Below are 18,864 nucleotides of genomic sequence, written 5' to 3' on the forward strand. Positions count from 1 at the left end.
CTTCTAAGTGCTCAACGGGGTCTTCTTCGCTCACCACCTCCTCTGAGTGGATGGTGACTGGACTGGATTTGGCCGCGCTCCCTTGTATTTCGGCGGCTGATTGGGTCGCTAGCTCTGCTGCCAAGGCTTCCTCGATCGCTTGAGTGAGGTTGAGGTCTTTTTTAGCCAGCAAATGCCTCTGCAATCTTAAGTCTCTGACTCCGCAGACGAGTTGGTCAAGGAGCATGTCGTCTAGGTAATTTTTAAATTCGCAGTGGAGAGCTGTGGTTCTCAGGGCGGCCAAATACTGATTGATAGATTCCCCATCTGCTTGCTTCCTCATACGAAAGGCAAAATGTCTCGCGATCTGCGATGGTTTTGGGGAATAGTGGTTAGAGAGTGTCTCTAACAGCTCGGACCAGGGGACGCTCTTTAACTCTCTGGGTGCAAATAGCGCCGTGGCGGTATCGAACACTGCGGCCCCGCAGTAACTCAGGAAGTACGATTTCTTCCTGTTCTCTGTAGCATCGGCCAGACCAATGGCATCAATGTAGTGATTGAATCGGTTTCTGTAAGAGTCCCACTTGTCTTCATCTGGCTTAAATGGCGGAAACGCCGGATTTGAATTCATATTGGGTTTTCAGTCTGTTGGTAGACTGACCAATCTCACTGGGAATACAATGGCCCTGATAAGTGTGGCAGCAGTAGCTTGCAGCTCTGCTCCAGCTTAGTGTTTCAGCTCTTAGAGGTTCTCTCTGTGTTTCATGCTCTATGTGACTCTGTCGGCTATGGCTGTAGCCGTAACTGACTTCCGTTTGAATTTCGCGCCTTTACAAAGGCGTAGGCGGCTATAGCTGTAGCGTCGTGCTGACAGCTATTCAAATCGCGCGCCCAATGCGTTCTAGCGGCTGCGAGTACAGCGCCAAGCTTGCTAACAGCAGAATCCGAACACAGCGGTTGAATTCTGCGCTCCAGTGCTGGGCGGCTGAGGCTCTCAGCACCCTGCTTCTCACGTAGCTTTCTTTTTTTTTAACACGGAGCGGCTACACGCTCCGCTTTCACTTCTGCAATCCACAACTGACCGAGCTCTCACGACGCGGCTACGATTCAGCGTTTGGTGTGTGATTTTCAGCTCTTTGATATTGCTGCTGGTTGGCCATATCCCACCTTCGTCGCCAATGTTATAGATCGGAAAAAGGGGAGGCCACACCAGAGCATTCCAATAACACACTTTATTCAGGGGAATAAAGGGGGCTGTCGCGTCTGCGTCTAACAGGCAGACTTACCAGCGAACAGCGGCTGCCTCGACCTCGCAGCCGGCTGTCGAAGGGAGCCAGCCAATGGGGGCTGCAAACGCCCCCGCGGAATGAACGGACCTGATGGGGAACTTGTGTCAGTCCCGGGGACATAACAGCTTCTCTCTTTGGTCAGTTCCCAACCATTGTTTCTTGGCCTGCTCCCTGGTGCTTTGTGCTTTAATTGTCTGAAAAATCTTTCATTATTCTCAATCCTTGAGGATTTCAAACAACTAGTCACATGATTTGTCACTAGTCTGGCAAATTGCCATCTATGGAATATGAAACCTGAACCTACACAAAGATATAAATATTTTTGTTTCACTAACCTTTATCTGTCATTGTATCCTGATGAAAATAGACTAGCTTTTTCTTTTTAAGCTGGGTTGTTTCTCACAGAGAAGTACTCAACAATTCTTTTTATTGCACCCAAGGAATGTGCATAGAATAGCTGCCGAAGTGAGTAAACACGGGTCATCCATAACTTACAACCACAATTGAGCTGAAAATATATGTCGCTATGTGAGATATTTGTTAAGTGAGTTCTGCCCCATTTTACGACCTTTCTTGCCACAATTGTTAATAAACCATTACAATGGTTAAGTTAGAAACACGGTTCTTAAGTGAGTTCGGGTTCCCCATTGACTTGCTTGTTAGAAAGTTGCACGACCCGAGGACATTGCAATTGTCATGAATATGACTCAATTGCCAAGCATCTGAATCTCGATCACGTGACCATGGGAATACTGCAATGGTCGTAGGTGTGAAAAATGGTCCTAAGTCCCCTTTTTCGGTACCATTGTAACTTTGAACAGTCACTAAATGAACTCTTGTAAGATGAGGACTGCCTGTATCAACATCCTTATTCTAGAGAATGTGCTACCATAGTAACAGGTGGTAGTGAAATAATTAGGCTTTGTGGGTGTGGGAAATGTGCTGGAGGTTTAGAGAATGAACTGTATAACATGAGGGAAAGCTTTCTTGTTTATGCTTGCTTGCTTGCTTACTGCGCAGTCACGACTCTTTATCTAAATAGGCCAAGGTCAACAGGCAGATGTCTGCATCACCACCTGAAGATGCCCCACATGACATACACAACTTCAATTGGATGAACAATTTGAACTATTGTGGGTGGGAATGTTACCATCACTTTGTATATGTGTTTTTCGCATGCAATTCCTCAGATTCAGAATTGTTATGATGCTACCACTTGATTTCCAGTAAAAGATATCTTTTTTCTATATAATGGAGTCTAAACATTTCTTTCTTGGACTTTGAATGGAGCACCACCTGACACAGCTTTTGACTCCTCAACAAATTTATGCATCCAAAATGACCCCATCCGCAATCAAAGGCCCTCAGGTGGGAGAGACAGAAATGGGAGAGGAGGGGAAACAGGGTGAAGTAATCAAGAAAAAAAAAGGCAAAACTGGCTTGAAGCCTGAACAGGAACAGACTACTGTACGGTGTAAAAATTGGTTACAGGTCATGCTTCTATATACTGAATTAAGAATTTTCTACTCACCATATAAATCAAGAACTGCCAACTAACTAAATCAGTCTGTATCGTCCTTGCTGTGACTTTTTGGATAATATGAGGCGCAAAAGTCACCAGTAGAAACATTCCAACAAGCATCACTGTTCCACCTTGAAACACATTTAAACAAGCATTTTTTCTGTTATTGCATTTAAAACAATGCACAATAAAAAAAGATAATACACGCCTGTCCAATAAATCATTGCACTGTTAATTTGCAACCCAAACAAAAAGATAAAACAAAATGAGATATTGATACGAGCAATTTCAATATATCACATATACATTAATAACTCTTATATTTATTTATATTTTATTTTATATTTATATTAATCTTGTTATATTTTCTGGTAAATGATTATTAAATCTATGTCAAAGGGAAATCCATTTAGATAATCATTTTATTTCTATACTATACATAAGACTCCCTTCCTGTTCTGACCAAGGCTTCCTGAGATAGTAATTAAGCACACACTTAGTCCAAACAACTCTTTATTTCAATGCTGGGAATTATGTTCATTCCCAGCCCGTATTGAGTCCCAAACAATCCCTTGAGATAAGCACCCACCTTTATCTCCTTTGAATTGCTGCAAACAACTAAAGTGCCAAATTAACTGTAAACAGCCAAACCAAATACAAAGTCCACACAGAGCTTCAAGGTTTAATCCAAACAGAGAGAACAATGTTGCTTCCTGCAAGGTTCCTGTCCCTTTGCACCTTTATATCATGAAAGAGGCAATCAAGCCTTACTCCCAAGTTGCCCCTTTTGTCTTAGCTGCTCTTGCCTTCTGGCAGCTTTGTGCATACACGCACTGGGAACAGGCTCCCCTTGTTCTTCTGCCTTGCTGCTGTCAGATTCTGGAGGCTCCGGAGTCAGTACATAACTCCCAGATGGTCCTGGCCCCATCTCTGTATCGGATGCAGGACCCTTGTCCAAGTCCTCCCCAGACTCCCGATTGGCCCATGTTCTTCCCCACTGCTACCGTCTCCAAAGGCTGCTAGCAGGCCACAACACTTCCCAAATAATCTTGATATTTTTTTTTAAAAAAGAGGAATCATTATTATGTAGCAATTTTGTAAATGTTAATAGAAATGACCTAAAAGGTTTATTGTTTATTTTTTCAAGATTTTATTTGCAAACAAAAGGTGAACATTAAATTAGGATTCTTTAAACAGAAAAATATCTTCTTTCTTTTGAGTTTAAAACCCTGTGCTTCCAGAGTCAACCCATGGAAAATATCTGGGGTGCAAAAGACTGCACAGAAATATTAATGGGATTATTTGAAAGGGGGAGAAAAATGCAGAGGCGTGGCAGAATTCTATAAAGTATTTATGTGCTTGCGCAAATCCTCCTAATACTCATTCTCTTTGTCATGATATTGCTAATGTTAATGGAATGCAGCCACATCGTTAAAAACCTCTGTGGCAGAGATACTTACAGAAATAAATCAACACAGACTATGGCTTCAAACTATGAGGAGCACCTAAGAAGAACCTGATCAGCTGAAAAATAAATTCTCTGTACATCCCATTAATCAACTACGTATTCCAGGATTTGTGCAATCTAATCTACAGTCTACAGAGACTATTCCATAGGCTGTCTTATCTGCTTCTTATTTGCATAGGAACTCAAAAATCAGCTTTTTCTAACATAGCATTGCCCGGGAGATTTGTAACACCAATATATCTGGAGAGCACCAGCTTGTCCAAAGTCATTTCTTGCCATTTGTGCAAAAGGGGAATACTTCACAGAAAATGAGGTTTCCATGAAGATGGGAAATTTGGGCAGGAAAAAGCACCCAAAATTGTTTCATTTAAAGAAGAAGAAGTGATGAGTAGTTGTGGCTTCTCAAAAGTAACACAAAAATTTCACATGCTGCACCTATTACTGTTCTTTTGACCTATGTTCTTGACATAATTACCAGTCAAGTTCATATAGTTCTACCATCTGGATCAACCACATCATAGTTATCTTTTCTTACTTGCTTCTGGGTCCCTGGAATTGACTCCAACCAAGATTACACTTGAAGTCACATCCTTAAAGGTTCAAAGGCACTAAAATATTTATCCTTCATGAGCCCCCTTCATGAAGTTTTTTTAAATCAATTAGTATATAAATTCTTGCCTGTTATTTTAAATGTTTTAAAGGTGTTAATACATGTCATGGATTTCATGGTTTAGATGCTTCTGATTTTATAATACTGTATGACGTGATCATCAATTGTAATATGTTATTGCATTAATTGCCATTTTATTCTATGTCTGTGCAATGCTTAATTATAACTGCATAATAAACAGGACAACTACTGTCAGGACTTATAACATTTATTTATAATCAACCTTGTTGAGTTTAATGAAAAGTTTCTCCAGGGACCCTGCTTTCCACCCTAGTCAAGCAGATGCTCCCAACATGGTCATAATCAGGACTAGGAGGTAATGAAATACTGTAGAGGTATCTAAAGTAGGTGGCCTGGAGCAGAAGAAGCAAAGGCTGTCCTGGGGAGCTTCAATGCAACAAGGAAGTAAGAAGAACTGGACAAAATTTAAATTTAAATTAAACCTAATCTTATCAAACATTAAATAATCAAAGATGTAACTCTCTATATGTTTAATGGTTTGGCTCTTCTCTTTGACAAGTTAGTATTTGACACCAACTTTTTGGAGAGGCTCTGAGGGACATGTTCACACTGTTCTTTAGGGTTAGCATGATCAATCCGAACACCCCTTGCGCCAGTTTCATCATGTTCTTCTTAACAACTTTTGTTGAAAAGGAAAAAGGCTCAGCTACCAATGGGGAAACACAAAAGGGAGATGATATTATCTAGCATAATGGGACATTCAAAGGCAGAAGCAGAGCAATTGAATTTCCTATGCTTTCTTTGCAAGCATCCTAATATCAGTTATGTTCTTATAGTGAATCTGGAGAATTTTACACACAGCCATTATGACTCATACTCTTTAGGCATCAACTATCCATGGTGGGTATAAAATACACTATTTCTTGGTTTTGCTCAATTCACATAGGCATCCCTCTGTATTATTTACTGGGCAAAAAAATCTTGAACATATGCATACTTCCCAAGCCACATGAGCCATTCCTTTTAAAATAATTAGCTCACTTATCAGCAAAGTAGCGAAGACATAAAATGTATGAATAAATCATAAATTGTATATGTTTCACATATAGCTGACAGAAAATTCTCCATTTGTAATGGAGACCATCAGATGAAAACAGGATAACTTTTTTTGCACAATTAGCTTCTGAATTTGATCTTGGAGTTTGTTCCTAAGAAGGAAAATCAGTCAGAATGTCCCACTCAAGAAATATAAACCGATGCTACAAAAAGGATTATTGTAAATAAAGTTTGGGACTGTAAGTCATCTTTAATATCTTAAATTTGCAAATGACTGCTGTAATTTCAGTGCCAAAATAACATTGGACTGTTAACTTATCTAAAAGAATAAAGATATTTGAAGGTAACAATTATTAATCAATTATACATTAATCAATTTATATTAATTAATATAAACTTGTTTGAGATGGTAAGAAAAGTTCAATATATTCAAAAGATTCAACAGCAAAATTTTACTAAAATACTTTTTGTATTATATTAATGTTTAAATTGTGCGGAATTACAGTGAAGGTGATGTATTTGCAAAGTTAATGTTTTCAAAATAAACAATACATCAATTAATAATTTGGCAATGATTGTTTATGGTACTTACCCAATATACTTTGAGAGCTAAAATGCTCTTTTAGGAATAAGACAGCTATAATGGCACCACCTGGGGAAGAAATGTTAACATTATGTAAGTCTCTCTCTCTCTCTCTCTCTCTCTCTCTCTCCCATCCTTCCTCCCTCCCTCCCTCCCTCTCCCTCTATCAATCTATCCCTCTATAGTCAGTCTTGATAAGTTATTTCGAAAGTGCAATAAGCAAAGCTAAGTAGGTTAATGGAGAATTTTGGGACATTTAAAATAAGCACCCAGCATAGGTTGTCTAGGGGAAGGGTCAAAATTGAAAGCTCTATCAACTAAATCCTTTCAGCATTTGGCTAATGCAAAAAGCATTCTGCTCTGCCTTAGCCATGGTAAATTGCTTACTGTTCCGAACTTTTAACTTTGAAGAATTAGGACTACATCTATAAAATTTCTTAAGGATCTAGGACTCCTCCGTTGTTTAGGAGCAGCGCAATGGGAATCAAGATGTTGGCCATGGCAGCATAATCAAGGTCTCTCTGTACACTTGTTTGTCAATGCACATAAACAAGAAAGGTGCTGGCTTACCTCTCCCTTGTGGATGCCACTGTTTGGGAGATTACGAGGGTAGTTTTAATTCGGATTTTTTTATGGCTATAAGTTGCCAAAAGCCCCTTTGTAGCTGGTGGTGTACAAATTGTAAATTAAAGAAAGAAAATTTAACTGCAGCATCTAAAGTGTTCCAACTACTCCTCTATTAGTTCACTGAACACTTGGGATTTAAGTCTGGGGAGTGGAAACCACCGTGCAGTTTTACAGGATGGGGAGGCCTGTCAATGCATAAAAGTTCTAATTAACTTTTTCTTAATGCCTACAAGTTCCCAATATTTTGGCATTCAAATCCCATGGGAAAACAACAACAAAATCTTAGCAATCTTGTAAAAGATGGGCCATTTTAATTTTTCTTCAATTTAGCTTTGGGGAATCTGTGCACACTGTGTTACTGAGTTGTGTTTATAAGGATGTAGATTAGAAGATCATCAAAGTCAGGCATTCATTTGCAATTCTGACACGGTTAAATTAAAGAGAATAAAAATGAATAACCAGTACAGAGATTTTGCCCGTACAAAGCAATCATCAACTAAGAAACCGGTGAAAAGAATTAATTATGTCCACTCAGGTGGCTTCTTCAGAAAAAAAAACCCTTGCCCTTTATCAAGCTCCTATTTTGATGCATTCCTCATCTTTGCATCTATAATTTAAAGTGAGTCATGCTGAGAGCACTGGATGAAAGTCAACTGGCTGTGCTTGCTAAGGCAACATTTTACATAGCATATTCATTCTCTTACACATTAATCTGTTCAGCACCAATCGCCGTTTCTTTCTTTTCACCAGTTGCATATCACTATTGGGCTCATGTCTGACCACAGATTCTACTGTTGTAATAATATGGCCTGTCTAATTCTGTGACTTACCTTCCTCTTCTACCCTAATTCTTGCAAATTATTCCAGCTACTGAAATTCAACTCCCTTTTAAATGTCCTGTACTTGGTGACAAGCATCTGTTTGCTTATTACAACACTGTTAGATATCTCATGATGATGATGGCAACTCACAGCATTTGTGTTTATAAGCAGTGGGTAAATACTTGATCTAATTATAATAAGCGCAGAGGAGATAAGCTCATTATGTAATATCTCCCTGCAGGTATTTAGCACACAAAGAAAAAAATAATACTGAACTGTTACAGAAAACTGTTGCACTTTATTTGTGTACTCCACAGCAGCCAAACTCTCAAATATTATCACTTGCATCTTCCTACCACCTAATTTTTGTTTCAATCTGCCACAAGCTCTCATCAGGCTTTATGTTAACTCTTTGACAGTCTTTGGGAGATTATTTCTCATGATTTCTAGTAAGAAGACTTTACATTCAGGCAATCTGCTTTTTTCAGCTGTTCCTTTCTGAAAAAAATATATCCAGCATATTTTATTTTGCCAATGATCCATAAAAATAGAAAACTGACTTGCTCTCAGGGGATTAAAAAGAGAAATAGCCACCTGCAAAAATGTGTGTGTTTTAGTAGGAATTCTCTTTCTCCGGGAAATATAATTCCCCCACCTTTAAGTAATTTAAACATAGTTGCTGTAAAGAGCTACCGAGTTCTATATGCAGATTAAGAATGTGATCCTTTTGGAGATGCACTTAAAATATATATCTACTTAGGTCATCACTTCATGTGAAACATTTAGGCTGACAGCTTTCGCAAGCAAAAAGTACTGGTATCCAAGCAACATTAAACTACAACAGAATGATCGAAAGGAGTGAATGTGGAGGGGAAACACTTCAGAATATAAATCACTATTCCCTCCAAGATCCACTCACATCACAATTTCAGTCTTGCATCTCAAATGGATCCCCTTAGCCTGCAGGAGTTGGGGAATGGACTGACTCCCAAATAGCGTCCGTATTGAAAACTATGTATTAGTGAGAAATAAGCTATGATGAGCTTTTTTCTCAAAAACGACCAATCTATGTGGAAGAATTTGTATTGTGCTTTTGAAGAGTGGTTTACAATATGAAAATGCCTCAGCAATATACAGTGGTACAGTTCTGATGTAACTTATTAACTTGGCCCAAATCTTCTCTAAAGATGAAATGTCTCTAAAAATATCTCAAGTTTAACTGTTATAGAACAAAAATTAATTGATGTGAGTTATCAGCAAGGCTTATATGATCCTTAGATGAAACATACAAATATGCTGTGACTGAATAATATAGAATTCCAGATGGAAGTAAAAAATTTACTACAACAAAGTAATCAGTTATCTCTCCTCATGTACATTTCCCAAGAGGTAAAGGTGTATTTTCTGGGCTAGGCATAATAGTTTGCTTTTGGCATTATTTCAAAGAACATACATATTCTAAGATCCCATATAAGAAAATGTGTTTCCCCTATGGAACTAAGGGATAATGAAACAGACCAACGTGTCATTCAATGTAGCATCTATACACACATTCACCATTCTTACATGTTATCCCTTCTTCATCTGGAAGAACAAGTAATATCATATTTATATGATTTTACTTTTCACAAAACTCTAAATCTATAACCCAAATTGACCGGACAACCCATCAATAGATTATCTCACCTCCTTCAAACATCTGGATAGTCAGAAAGACTGACAAGTTTACAGCAAAAACCATCCAACTGAGAACTTCTTAACTAGATCAGTTTGGGGTCAACTGCCGAGGAGATTATTTTATTGGATTATTTTACTGAATATGCTTATATATTCAGTTATGTTATATTAATTTTACTCTATTTTGATGACATGTTATGATTTGATATGGCCATCTGATTAATCAGTAAACAATAAACTTAAACAATATAACCTAGATTATAACAAAATACTGTGTGGTGACAATGAAAATTAGGCACCAACTAATGCAACATCTCCCATAGTTTGTTTGTTGACCATCTTGATGTCAGTTTGTTGGCCATCTTGATGTCATCCAATGTTTTATTTCATTTTAAATAAATGCACCTTGGCTGTAATAATGTATTTTGAAATTTAAGACTTGGTGTTTAACTAGCATAAGCCCTTACAATCAGTAGCATCCTAAGATGTTTCAGCTTGCATGGAACCAGTCACATGTACCAAACATGCACTGCTTCTGTTTTTTACTGTTTCAGAACAAAGACAGTATTCAGCTTGGCAGGAACAAGTTGACAACAGTAAGACATCTGCATGGAATTATTTTTTCTAAGACTGTCATTTGTCTGAAAAGTTCTGAGAACTGTCATGTGTATGAGAACATTAATAGCAAACTCAATTTTCAGTGCTAGACAAAATGAGACCAACTAGCATTCAGAAGAGGAGACTGCGATTTCTGAGCAGGACAGTTCTATGACATAGCCACATGCTTTCTAAAGAACCTTTGGTACCAATTTGGTACCATTTGTTTGGTACCAATGGAAGAGAATATTTCTAGCTCAGGGTTGAACTATGGGGTCCCTGGTACTATCTGAGGTTGGCTGTTTTCTTGTAAACATTTCATTACATAATTAGGTAATGTTATCAGTGCTAGGAAATCCCATTCCCTTCTAGAACTGATGGTGTTATCTAGCTGGGTAATGGAATGTTTTCAAGAGGACAACCAAGCTCAGAAGTCAGCAAGGGACCCACAATATTGTTTGGGTTCATTCTAACACACATAAAGTGAAGGATAAGAGTCTCACCAATGACAGCCACACTTCCTAAAGGAGCAACAACCATAACTGGAGCAAATCCATAGGCTGCGAAGTTCCCAATTTCTCCAATTCCCATAAATATAATTCCACACCACCAGAGTTTGCTTCTGTAACAAGGTTTCTGAATGACTTGTTGGGTCAACCGAAGATGAGAATATTTCTGAAAGTAAGATATGAGGATGAAAGATATGAATTAATAGATTAATGGTAAGTGAGCATTAATAGGGTACTACAAATATTTTTCCACCTTTGTGAAATAATACAACACTGTGGCAATTATATGAATCTTATATAGGATTTCTAAATAAGAATTTATAGTATAAAAACATCAGGAATCAAGAGTCAGTATTCTGTGTTACAAGTTTGTAGTGCTTGGGTATTTTGGACTTTCACACAAAAATATTTCAGAAACTTTGAATATTTAAGGGGGTCTCACATCAATGCCAAGATAGGCATTTTGTTTTAAGAAACCAGAAAGGAAACTTCAGTTGTGTGTTTGTTGCTTGAACAAGGGGAACATGGAATGGCTGGAGAATATAAATAAAAGGATTTATCAAAAAAAAAATGGAATATTGGTTGTGTATGCCCATGAATATTAATTGAGAAATTATCTTGACCCAGTAGAAATTTCCATTAGCAACAACAGAACTGTTTGCCTTTTCTCTTTCTCTCCAAAAGCCACTTCTAGATTTTCAACTTTTTTGTAAGTCATTTCATTCCTAAGATTCGTATCTTGAAGGTGATATGTCTTTTATGCTTCGTAAGACTGGTGGCATAAATGTAATACAGAAGCGTCTTTCAATTGTTAAATGGCTCAACTGGCAAGATAAATTGACCAAATTATTAAGTCATGGGGGAAATGGAAAATATAATTGAGACCTTTTATAAAAATTGACTACCTTTCATTGGTTCTCAGAATACAAATAATTGAGATTTGCTTTTACATAAAAGTTGTTCCTATGATTTATTTATTTCATTATATTTATGAATGTATAACTTCCCACTCCAAAAGTTGATATTAATACAGAATGTAATGCTATAAAACACACACATTAATTTTAAAAGATATATACAGCATTGCGTTCTAATATATGGGCTTAATTTTATTAAAAATGATTTTTATAAGCATTTCTTGTTCTTATGGTTATAGTTCTACATTAAGATGTTTTTGCCCATGTATTGCCCACACATGTTTTGCATTGCACTTATGCATATTTACATAAATCAGAAAGAAGTATGGGCCATGTTTTACAAATTATAAATAATATATGAATACATACAGTAACCACACTGCAACTATAATGTAGCTCAATACTACTTTATCTTAAAGCAACATCAACTAATACCAGACTTAGTCAATCTTAGTGAAATCAGTTACATTTAAGGTGCCACACCAATTTTATCTATTATTTTAAAAAGCCTGCTTTAAGTGTGACTAAATTCCAGTTTCATTTAAGGCCTCTGTCCCAATCTAAATATAGTTCTATAGCTTGCAATACAATGAAGTTTTTCATACCTGCAGATTCAAGGAGATGCTGATAAAAATGTTTCCTGTGATTGCCAATAAGATGCCAAAGAGCAAAGTCTGAAAAATATACATATAATCAGTTAGCCAGATACAATTTTCAAAATTTCTGGCATCTATTCCGATACAGGTAGTCCTCGACTTCCAACAGTTCATTTAGTGACCATTGAAAGTTACAAGGGCACTGAAAAAAGTGACTTATGACCATTTTTCACACTTATGACCGTTGCAGCATTCCCACAGTCATGTGATTTATATTCAGATGCTTGACAACTCACTCACATTTATAATGGCTGCAGTGTCCTGGAGTCATGGGAATCTCCTTTTGCAACCTTCAGACAAGCGAGGTCAGTGGGGAAACTAGATTCACTCAACAACAGTGTTACTAACTTAAGAACTGCAATGATTCACTTAACAAATGTGGCGAGAAAAGTCGTAAAATGGGGCACACTCACTTGACAAATTTCTCACTTAACAACGTAAATTTGGGGGCTCAATTGTAGTTGTAAGCCCTGTACTTCTATTCTCTTATAAAATCATTGGATTTTTAAATCTTTCTTAGATCACATTGTTCTATAAATTGACTTGGGAAGACTCACAAGTGACATCAAGTTTTAAACAAGCTCTGGGTTGGTACTAAAATATATGGGGTGTGTGTATGTGTCTGTCTGTCTATCTGTGTCTGTCTGTATCTGTCTGCCTGTCTTATCATAAAGCTTTATCTGTCCCTAAAGAAGACAGGACTTGGGTACGGAGTATTATTCCAAATAACAATTCCAAGAACTGTGTTTACTTTCTGGAAAAAAGTGTCAGAAGGCACACGCCAGTAGGGAAAGGGTGTCCAAGGGTGTTTCCTGACCTTGTACATACTCATTTGGATAATAATCAAATAACAAATCTGTCTGAAAATCAGGCTGTAGCTATTGAAAAATCTTACAGACTGGAACTAGAATAAAACATTAGGGGGGCGGAGCTGGCATCGCAACAATACGCCATGCAATCTTGGAGGTTAGCATAACTTATTTATTTATTTATTTTGATTTGATTTGTCAGTTGCTTACAAGATAATAGGTATAAAGTATATACATAGTTATGAATACATGAAATGGGTACATATAAGAAAAATAAAAGAAACAATAGGACAGGGACGGTAGGCACGTTGGTGCGCTTATGCACGCCTCCTACAGACCTCTTAGGAAAGGGGTGAGGTCAATAGTAGACAGTCTGAGATCGCTGCCGATATCTTTGCTCCTGGACAGTCCAATCGGACCTAAACCGTCCCGAAGAGACGGTGAATGTAAAGAGTGTATCCTGTCGATCCCAGGGATACCGCAAAGTCCCTGGTAGATCCAGGAGAAGCTCTTTTTGCCAGCGGCAAAGAGGCAGCCATTAAAGCTGCTGAAGTTGGGACAGCTCCGAAACAAAAGAGAACGGAAAGAGAAAGTGCGCTGGTTTAGTGAGAACTTTTTCTTTATTTTAAGATTTGAAAGGACACCCTAAGGAAAAGAAAGAATCTGTAAAAGTTTTGACAGAAGTGATTAAGCGGCGATTTTAAACAGGAATGTCAAAGTAATTTTTTTTTTTCTCATTGCTGGATTTTCTACACATGACTTTATATTTTGAAATTGGATTGGCTTTTTTTTCTTCTTTCACCTATTCTTTCTCTCCTTTTTGACTTTATAATATTCTAGGCTAGAGACTCCCTTTTAGTCATCTTTTTTAATATCTTTTTCCCTTTTTAATTAATTTTTATTAAATTTTGTTTGGAAAAGGAGGGGGAAAGTGAAAGCAAAAGAAACTTTGTAACACTGCCAACTAGAGGCATGGAAATATTCTATTTCTTTTTTTTTGACCAGACAAAGCTGAGAAAGAACTGAGACTTCTTTTCAAGGACATTGCTATTTGATAAGATAGAGGGAACAGCATGGGACAATACTATTGCAGGTGCTCTTCTGGGTTTCTATCAATAGCTGGAATCTGGTGTTGAAGCTTACAGGAAAAAAAAGGTGATAAGACTCTGGAGAAGAGAATTATAAATTTTAACAAAAGCCTTGGATAATCAAACAAGGTGCAGTGTGCTCTTTCTATTTTTTTTAAGCTGAGCTGTTTCTTACTTTAACAAACCCGCTCCTTACTAGTTTACTTTTCCTAATAGCTATTTGGATTTTTGGCCTTTTGGAACTTGTTTTTGTCTTTTTGTCTTTCTTTTTGTCTTTTGAAGTCGATTTTTTACATTTGCATTTTATTTTAAAGGAAAAGCTTTAGTATTAATGATTTCCTTCCTTTTCTTTTTAAGGGAGTAGTCTCTTTTCTTTTTTCTCTTTCCCTCCCTTGTATTTTTTTTTAACCTTCTATATAGGTTTTTTTTGTGGCTTTCTTTTTTTTCTTATGCATCCTTTTATACCTGAGACCTCTTAATTGGATTAAGGTGTTGAAGAACCTGAAGAACTTTTCTTTTCTCTTTTTACATTTTTTACTTTTTACTTTTCTGCCTTTTTCAGGATTTAACAATTTTTTCTTTTTTTGTGTGTGTTTATGGTCTTTTCTTCCATTTTTGAGTGTTTACTGCTATCTAGCCAATCAATTGGATTAAGGTGTACAAGAACCTGAAGAAATATTATTATTATTATTATTATTATTACTACTACTACTACTATTTGGTTTCTTTTTTCCTACTATTTTTATTTGGAATTGCAATTGGTTATTTCAAAAGTGGATTAAGGTCCAGAAGAACCTGAAGATTCTGAATTGTCCGAAATGAGTAGGAAACTAACAGCCCCTGGTTCCTCAACTTCAACTTCTTCCTCTTCACCATCTAGAGGACAACGTTCAATACAGACAATGTTACAGCAAGAAAAAGAACAAGCAAAAGTGACCCTGCAGATGATTATGCAAGGAATTCAAAATATTCAAATAAGAACAGAGAATATTGAAAAGAGAACAGAGAACATTGAACAAAGAACAGGGAAAACTGACGAAAAGGTGGAGAACATTCAACAAATGATGATGAAGTATGATGAGAGATTCCCAAAAATTGAAGAAGATAAAGAGATAAGAAGATTGGAGTTATTGATAGCGGGTGAACTGGTTGAACAAGATAAAAGTGGGATGCTGATATGGGAGATGGACAGAAAATAACAAAGCAAAACAGAAAGACTCTCCCTAAATCTTTTTTTAAAATGGTATGCAGTATAGTAGGGACACAGTGGCTCATTGGCTAAGACGCTGAGCTTGTTGATCAGAAAGGTCGGCAGTTCGGCGGTTCGAATCCCTAGTGCCACGTAACGGAGTGAGCTCCTGTTACTTGTCCCAGCTTTTGCCAACCTAGCAGTTTGAAAGCATGTAAAAAATTCAAGCAGAAAAATAGGGACCACTTTGGTGGGAAGGTAACAGCATTCCGTGCGCCTTTGGCATTTAGTCATGCTGGCCATATGACCACAAAGACGACCTCGGACAGCACTGGCTCTTCGGCTTTGTAACGGAGATGAGCATCAACCCCTAGAGTCGGAAACAACGAGCACATATGTGCGAGAGGAATCTTTAGCTTTACCTTTTATACAGTATAGATTGGATTTTTTTTAATATGCCTTAAGGCAGAGGTCTCCAGCCCCCAACCCATGGACTGGTACTGGTTTGCAGCATGTCAGGAACTGGGCTATGCAAACAAGTAAAGCCCCATCCATGGGGTGCAGGCAGTGCCCTCTGGTCCAGGACAAAATCTTTCTTCATGCAACTGGTCCTGGTGCCCAAAAAGGCTGGGGGCCGCTGCCTAAAGTCCCCAGAAGACCAAGCAGCAACATTCAAAGTTACATTATTATAGATTAAAACTTCTATAAATTGCTTTAAGAACTGCTTAACCTCTTCTGAAATAACACTGAATTTTCAAAAAAGAAATATCGGCTCTTACTTCCATGATGCAAAACAGGAATAAGAATCGGATAAGGAATATGAACCATAATCATCAGCTTCTCTTAATAGCACAAAAGATAAGTGGACATTGAACAGCCTTCTCTAGACCATCAGAAATATAGAATGTAGAATAACAGAGTTGGAAGGAACCTGGGAGCTCTTCTAGATCAGGGGGTCACCAACCTTTTGGACCTCAGGGACCACCAAACTCATAATTTTAAATCCCGCGGACCTGGGAAAATCCCCCCAAAAGTCTTCAGGAAAATTCCTCATCCCGTTTTCCTACTGATCGATCATTCTTTATTTGTGATTGCAGGATACCGTCTCCAGCTCCGTTCTGGGGGGAGAGACTTTTGGTTTCATGCAAGGAAAGCAGGCAGAAGCAGCAGAAGTCTTACTTTCTCTCCCCCAAACTCCACCAGAAATGAGTCTTTGTGAGACTTATCACACCGGCACAGCCTCTTGGAGCAGATGCCTTGCAGGGCCCCAAAAACTGGCGGGGTTTGGGGGAAAGAAAGAAAGACTTTTGCTGTTTTTCTTGTGTGCAGGCAAAAGCAGAAGAAGAAAGAAGTGGAAAGAAGCAGCCCAGTGGCCAGGTGAGGCATGTGGGGGCAAGTTTAACCCCCTCCGCCCTTTCCCCTCTCCCCTCACTACCTTGTGTTGTTCGCAATGCAAGGGATGCAAGCCTTGTGTTCCTGTGGACCATGTGGACAGCAAAGCCTTGTGTTCCTGCGCAGCCTGGATTAATTGCTTTGGGGGGTGCTTTGGGGGTGACATTTCTCTGCGGACCACCAACATTTTCTCATGGACCACCAGTGATCCCCAGCCCACTAGTTGGCAACCACTGTTTTAGTCCAATACCTGCTCTAGCAGGATTGTCATTTCAGACAAATGGAAATCCAATCTCTTCTTAAATGCAGCATCCACAAAATGACTGAATCTCAACAGATGCAGTAACAACAAACCCACCTCCCTCCATTCTGCACTTGAAGACAATCATTACAATGGAACATAATAAAAGTAATTTTTAAAACCATGCTTAAACTGGAATGTTAAAACAATAAACAGCAGAAGCTTACATTCAGTTCCCTAAAAGGTCTTTTCCAGTACTATGGAAGACTAAAGTTTGCTATGGAAGACATCTTGGAAAATTTAAATCCAGTTATAGTATTAGCAAGCATTGAAGATGTGTCTTATCCCTAATGACAATCGTTCATTAACACCAAAGCTCATACTTAAAAAATGTTTAAAACCATGCTTAAACTGGAATGCTAAAACAATAAACAGATAGATTTTCCCTGTGATGATTTACCCAGTTGTTGATTAAAAATTGACATTCTCCAATTCAAGGACCTCCCAAAAGAATTCACTGTTTACCTTTATGATTTTCAGCAAATTTGGATTGAAAAGCATGTCAGTAAATTGTCATGTTATGTATCACTTTTAATTTGTTATTGATGTATGAATGTTGACTTTTTCTACAAAGGGTGATGCTCAATCCCCAATAGACAAGCTTAGCAACAGAAGCAAACTCCTTTCTATTCCTTTAATTATAATGGTGCCTGGATTCAAATTTGAAATTAAAACCCAGACATGTTCAAAATATGGGATGGGGAGATGGAACGAAGAACAGGATCTGATTGGTAAAAAAAATTATACTGTGTTTATTTGAGCACATAGCAATGGTCCTAAATCACAAAAGGAGAAAATATGATCTGAAGAGATACGCCAGCACAGTGTAAAATTACCCCATTTTAATCCCCAGTCTAAGATTCCTGCAGTGCAGCAATGAGTAGGAACCTTATTAAGAAACGGAGAATCCTTCCAGGGAGCAGATTCTTGGTGTCCCCCCTCCCCATCCGTGCGGTTTCCAGCAGATTTATAGCTTATCCTGACTTTCTTGGACCAGGGCGACTCTAGACCTGTTCCAAGCGGAGCGCATTTGGCTTAGACACTGTCCTCTGCCGAGGCTGTTCCCACCTCACTTAAAGAAACCTCGGAGGACTTTAATGGACCTTACTTCAGAGTAGATCCTAAGCCAGAGATCTCCAAAAGTGGCAACTTTAAGACTTGTGGACTTCAACTCCCAGAATTCTCCAGCCAGCTGGAGAATTCTGGGAGTTGAAGTCCACAAGTCTTAAAATTGCCAAGTTTGGGGACCCCTGTTCTAAGCAATGTTTCTCAACCTCGGCTACTTTAAGGCAGGTGGGCTTCAAAATAAGAGACGGCTCCAGTCCAGTCTCCCAGATTTCTCCAGCCAGCAGGTTCCCCAGTATGCTGCCTGGGGAATTCTAGGAGTTGAAGTCCACCTCTCATAAAATTGCTGGGGTTGAGAAACGCTCCTCTAAGCTAGTCCCTTAGAGAGGGCGAGAAGAAGCCGTCGGTACCAGCCTCTCTTCTCCTTACCTGTTCATTTGCAAAATACCAGCCTTGGGAAAGAAACTCTCGCCTGCTCGCACTCCCTCCCAAAGTGGTGTTTTGGGGTAAGGGAGACGATCCCATAATCTCTACTTCGCCTCCGCTTCTCCGGGCTCTTCCGCTACAGGAACGCCTCAAGCGACGCTGGGAGCCGAAGAAACCGGTTTTTAAGCCCAGGTGAACTTCCTGGGGCCGGAGCGCTTGGCGAAGGGAAGGGCTCTTGCCTCCGTGGGCCGGATGTTTTCAC

At 38.5% G+C, this 18,864-nt stretch overlaps 1 protein-coding gene across 5 annotated transcripts in view; it reads right to left on the reverse strand.

Annotated features, from left to right (window-relative positions):
- NIPAL2 (NIPA like domain containing 2) overlaps positions 1-18,833 on the reverse strand; it is a 43,203-nt gene extending 24,370 nt beyond the window's left edge. For 2 of the 5 annotated variants that reach the window (XR_015743261.1, XM_087931534.1), the window contains exons 1-5: positions 18,606-18,833; positions 12,282-12,350; positions 10,754-10,925; positions 6,538-6,597; positions 2,800-2,921 (exon numbers count right to left, since the gene is read on the reverse strand). Coding sequence is in view for 3 of the 5 variants with exons in the window: in XM_087931534.1 (XP_087787660.1) it covers positions 2,800-2,921; positions 6,538-6,597; positions 10,754-10,925; positions 12,282-12,350; positions 18,606-18,701 (519 nt within the window). In the remaining 2 variants the exon portion in view is untranslated. The remainder of the gene's footprint in view (positions 1-2,799; positions 2,922-6,537; positions 6,598-10,753; positions 10,926-12,281; positions 12,351-18,605) is intronic. The other 3 variants (XR_015743260.1, XM_087931535.1, XM_026705916.2) reach the window with 3 other exon arrangements.
- Between the last annotated feature and the right edge of the window lie 31 nt (positions 18,834-18,864).

This window comes from Pseudonaja textilis, chromosome 3 (genome assembly GCF_049901715.1).
Source record: "Pseudonaja textilis isolate UNSWEBS1 chromosome 3, rPseTex1.2, whole genome shotgun sequence".
NCBI lineage: Eukaryota > Metazoa > Chordata > Lepidosauria > Squamata > Elapidae > Pseudonaja > Pseudonaja textilis.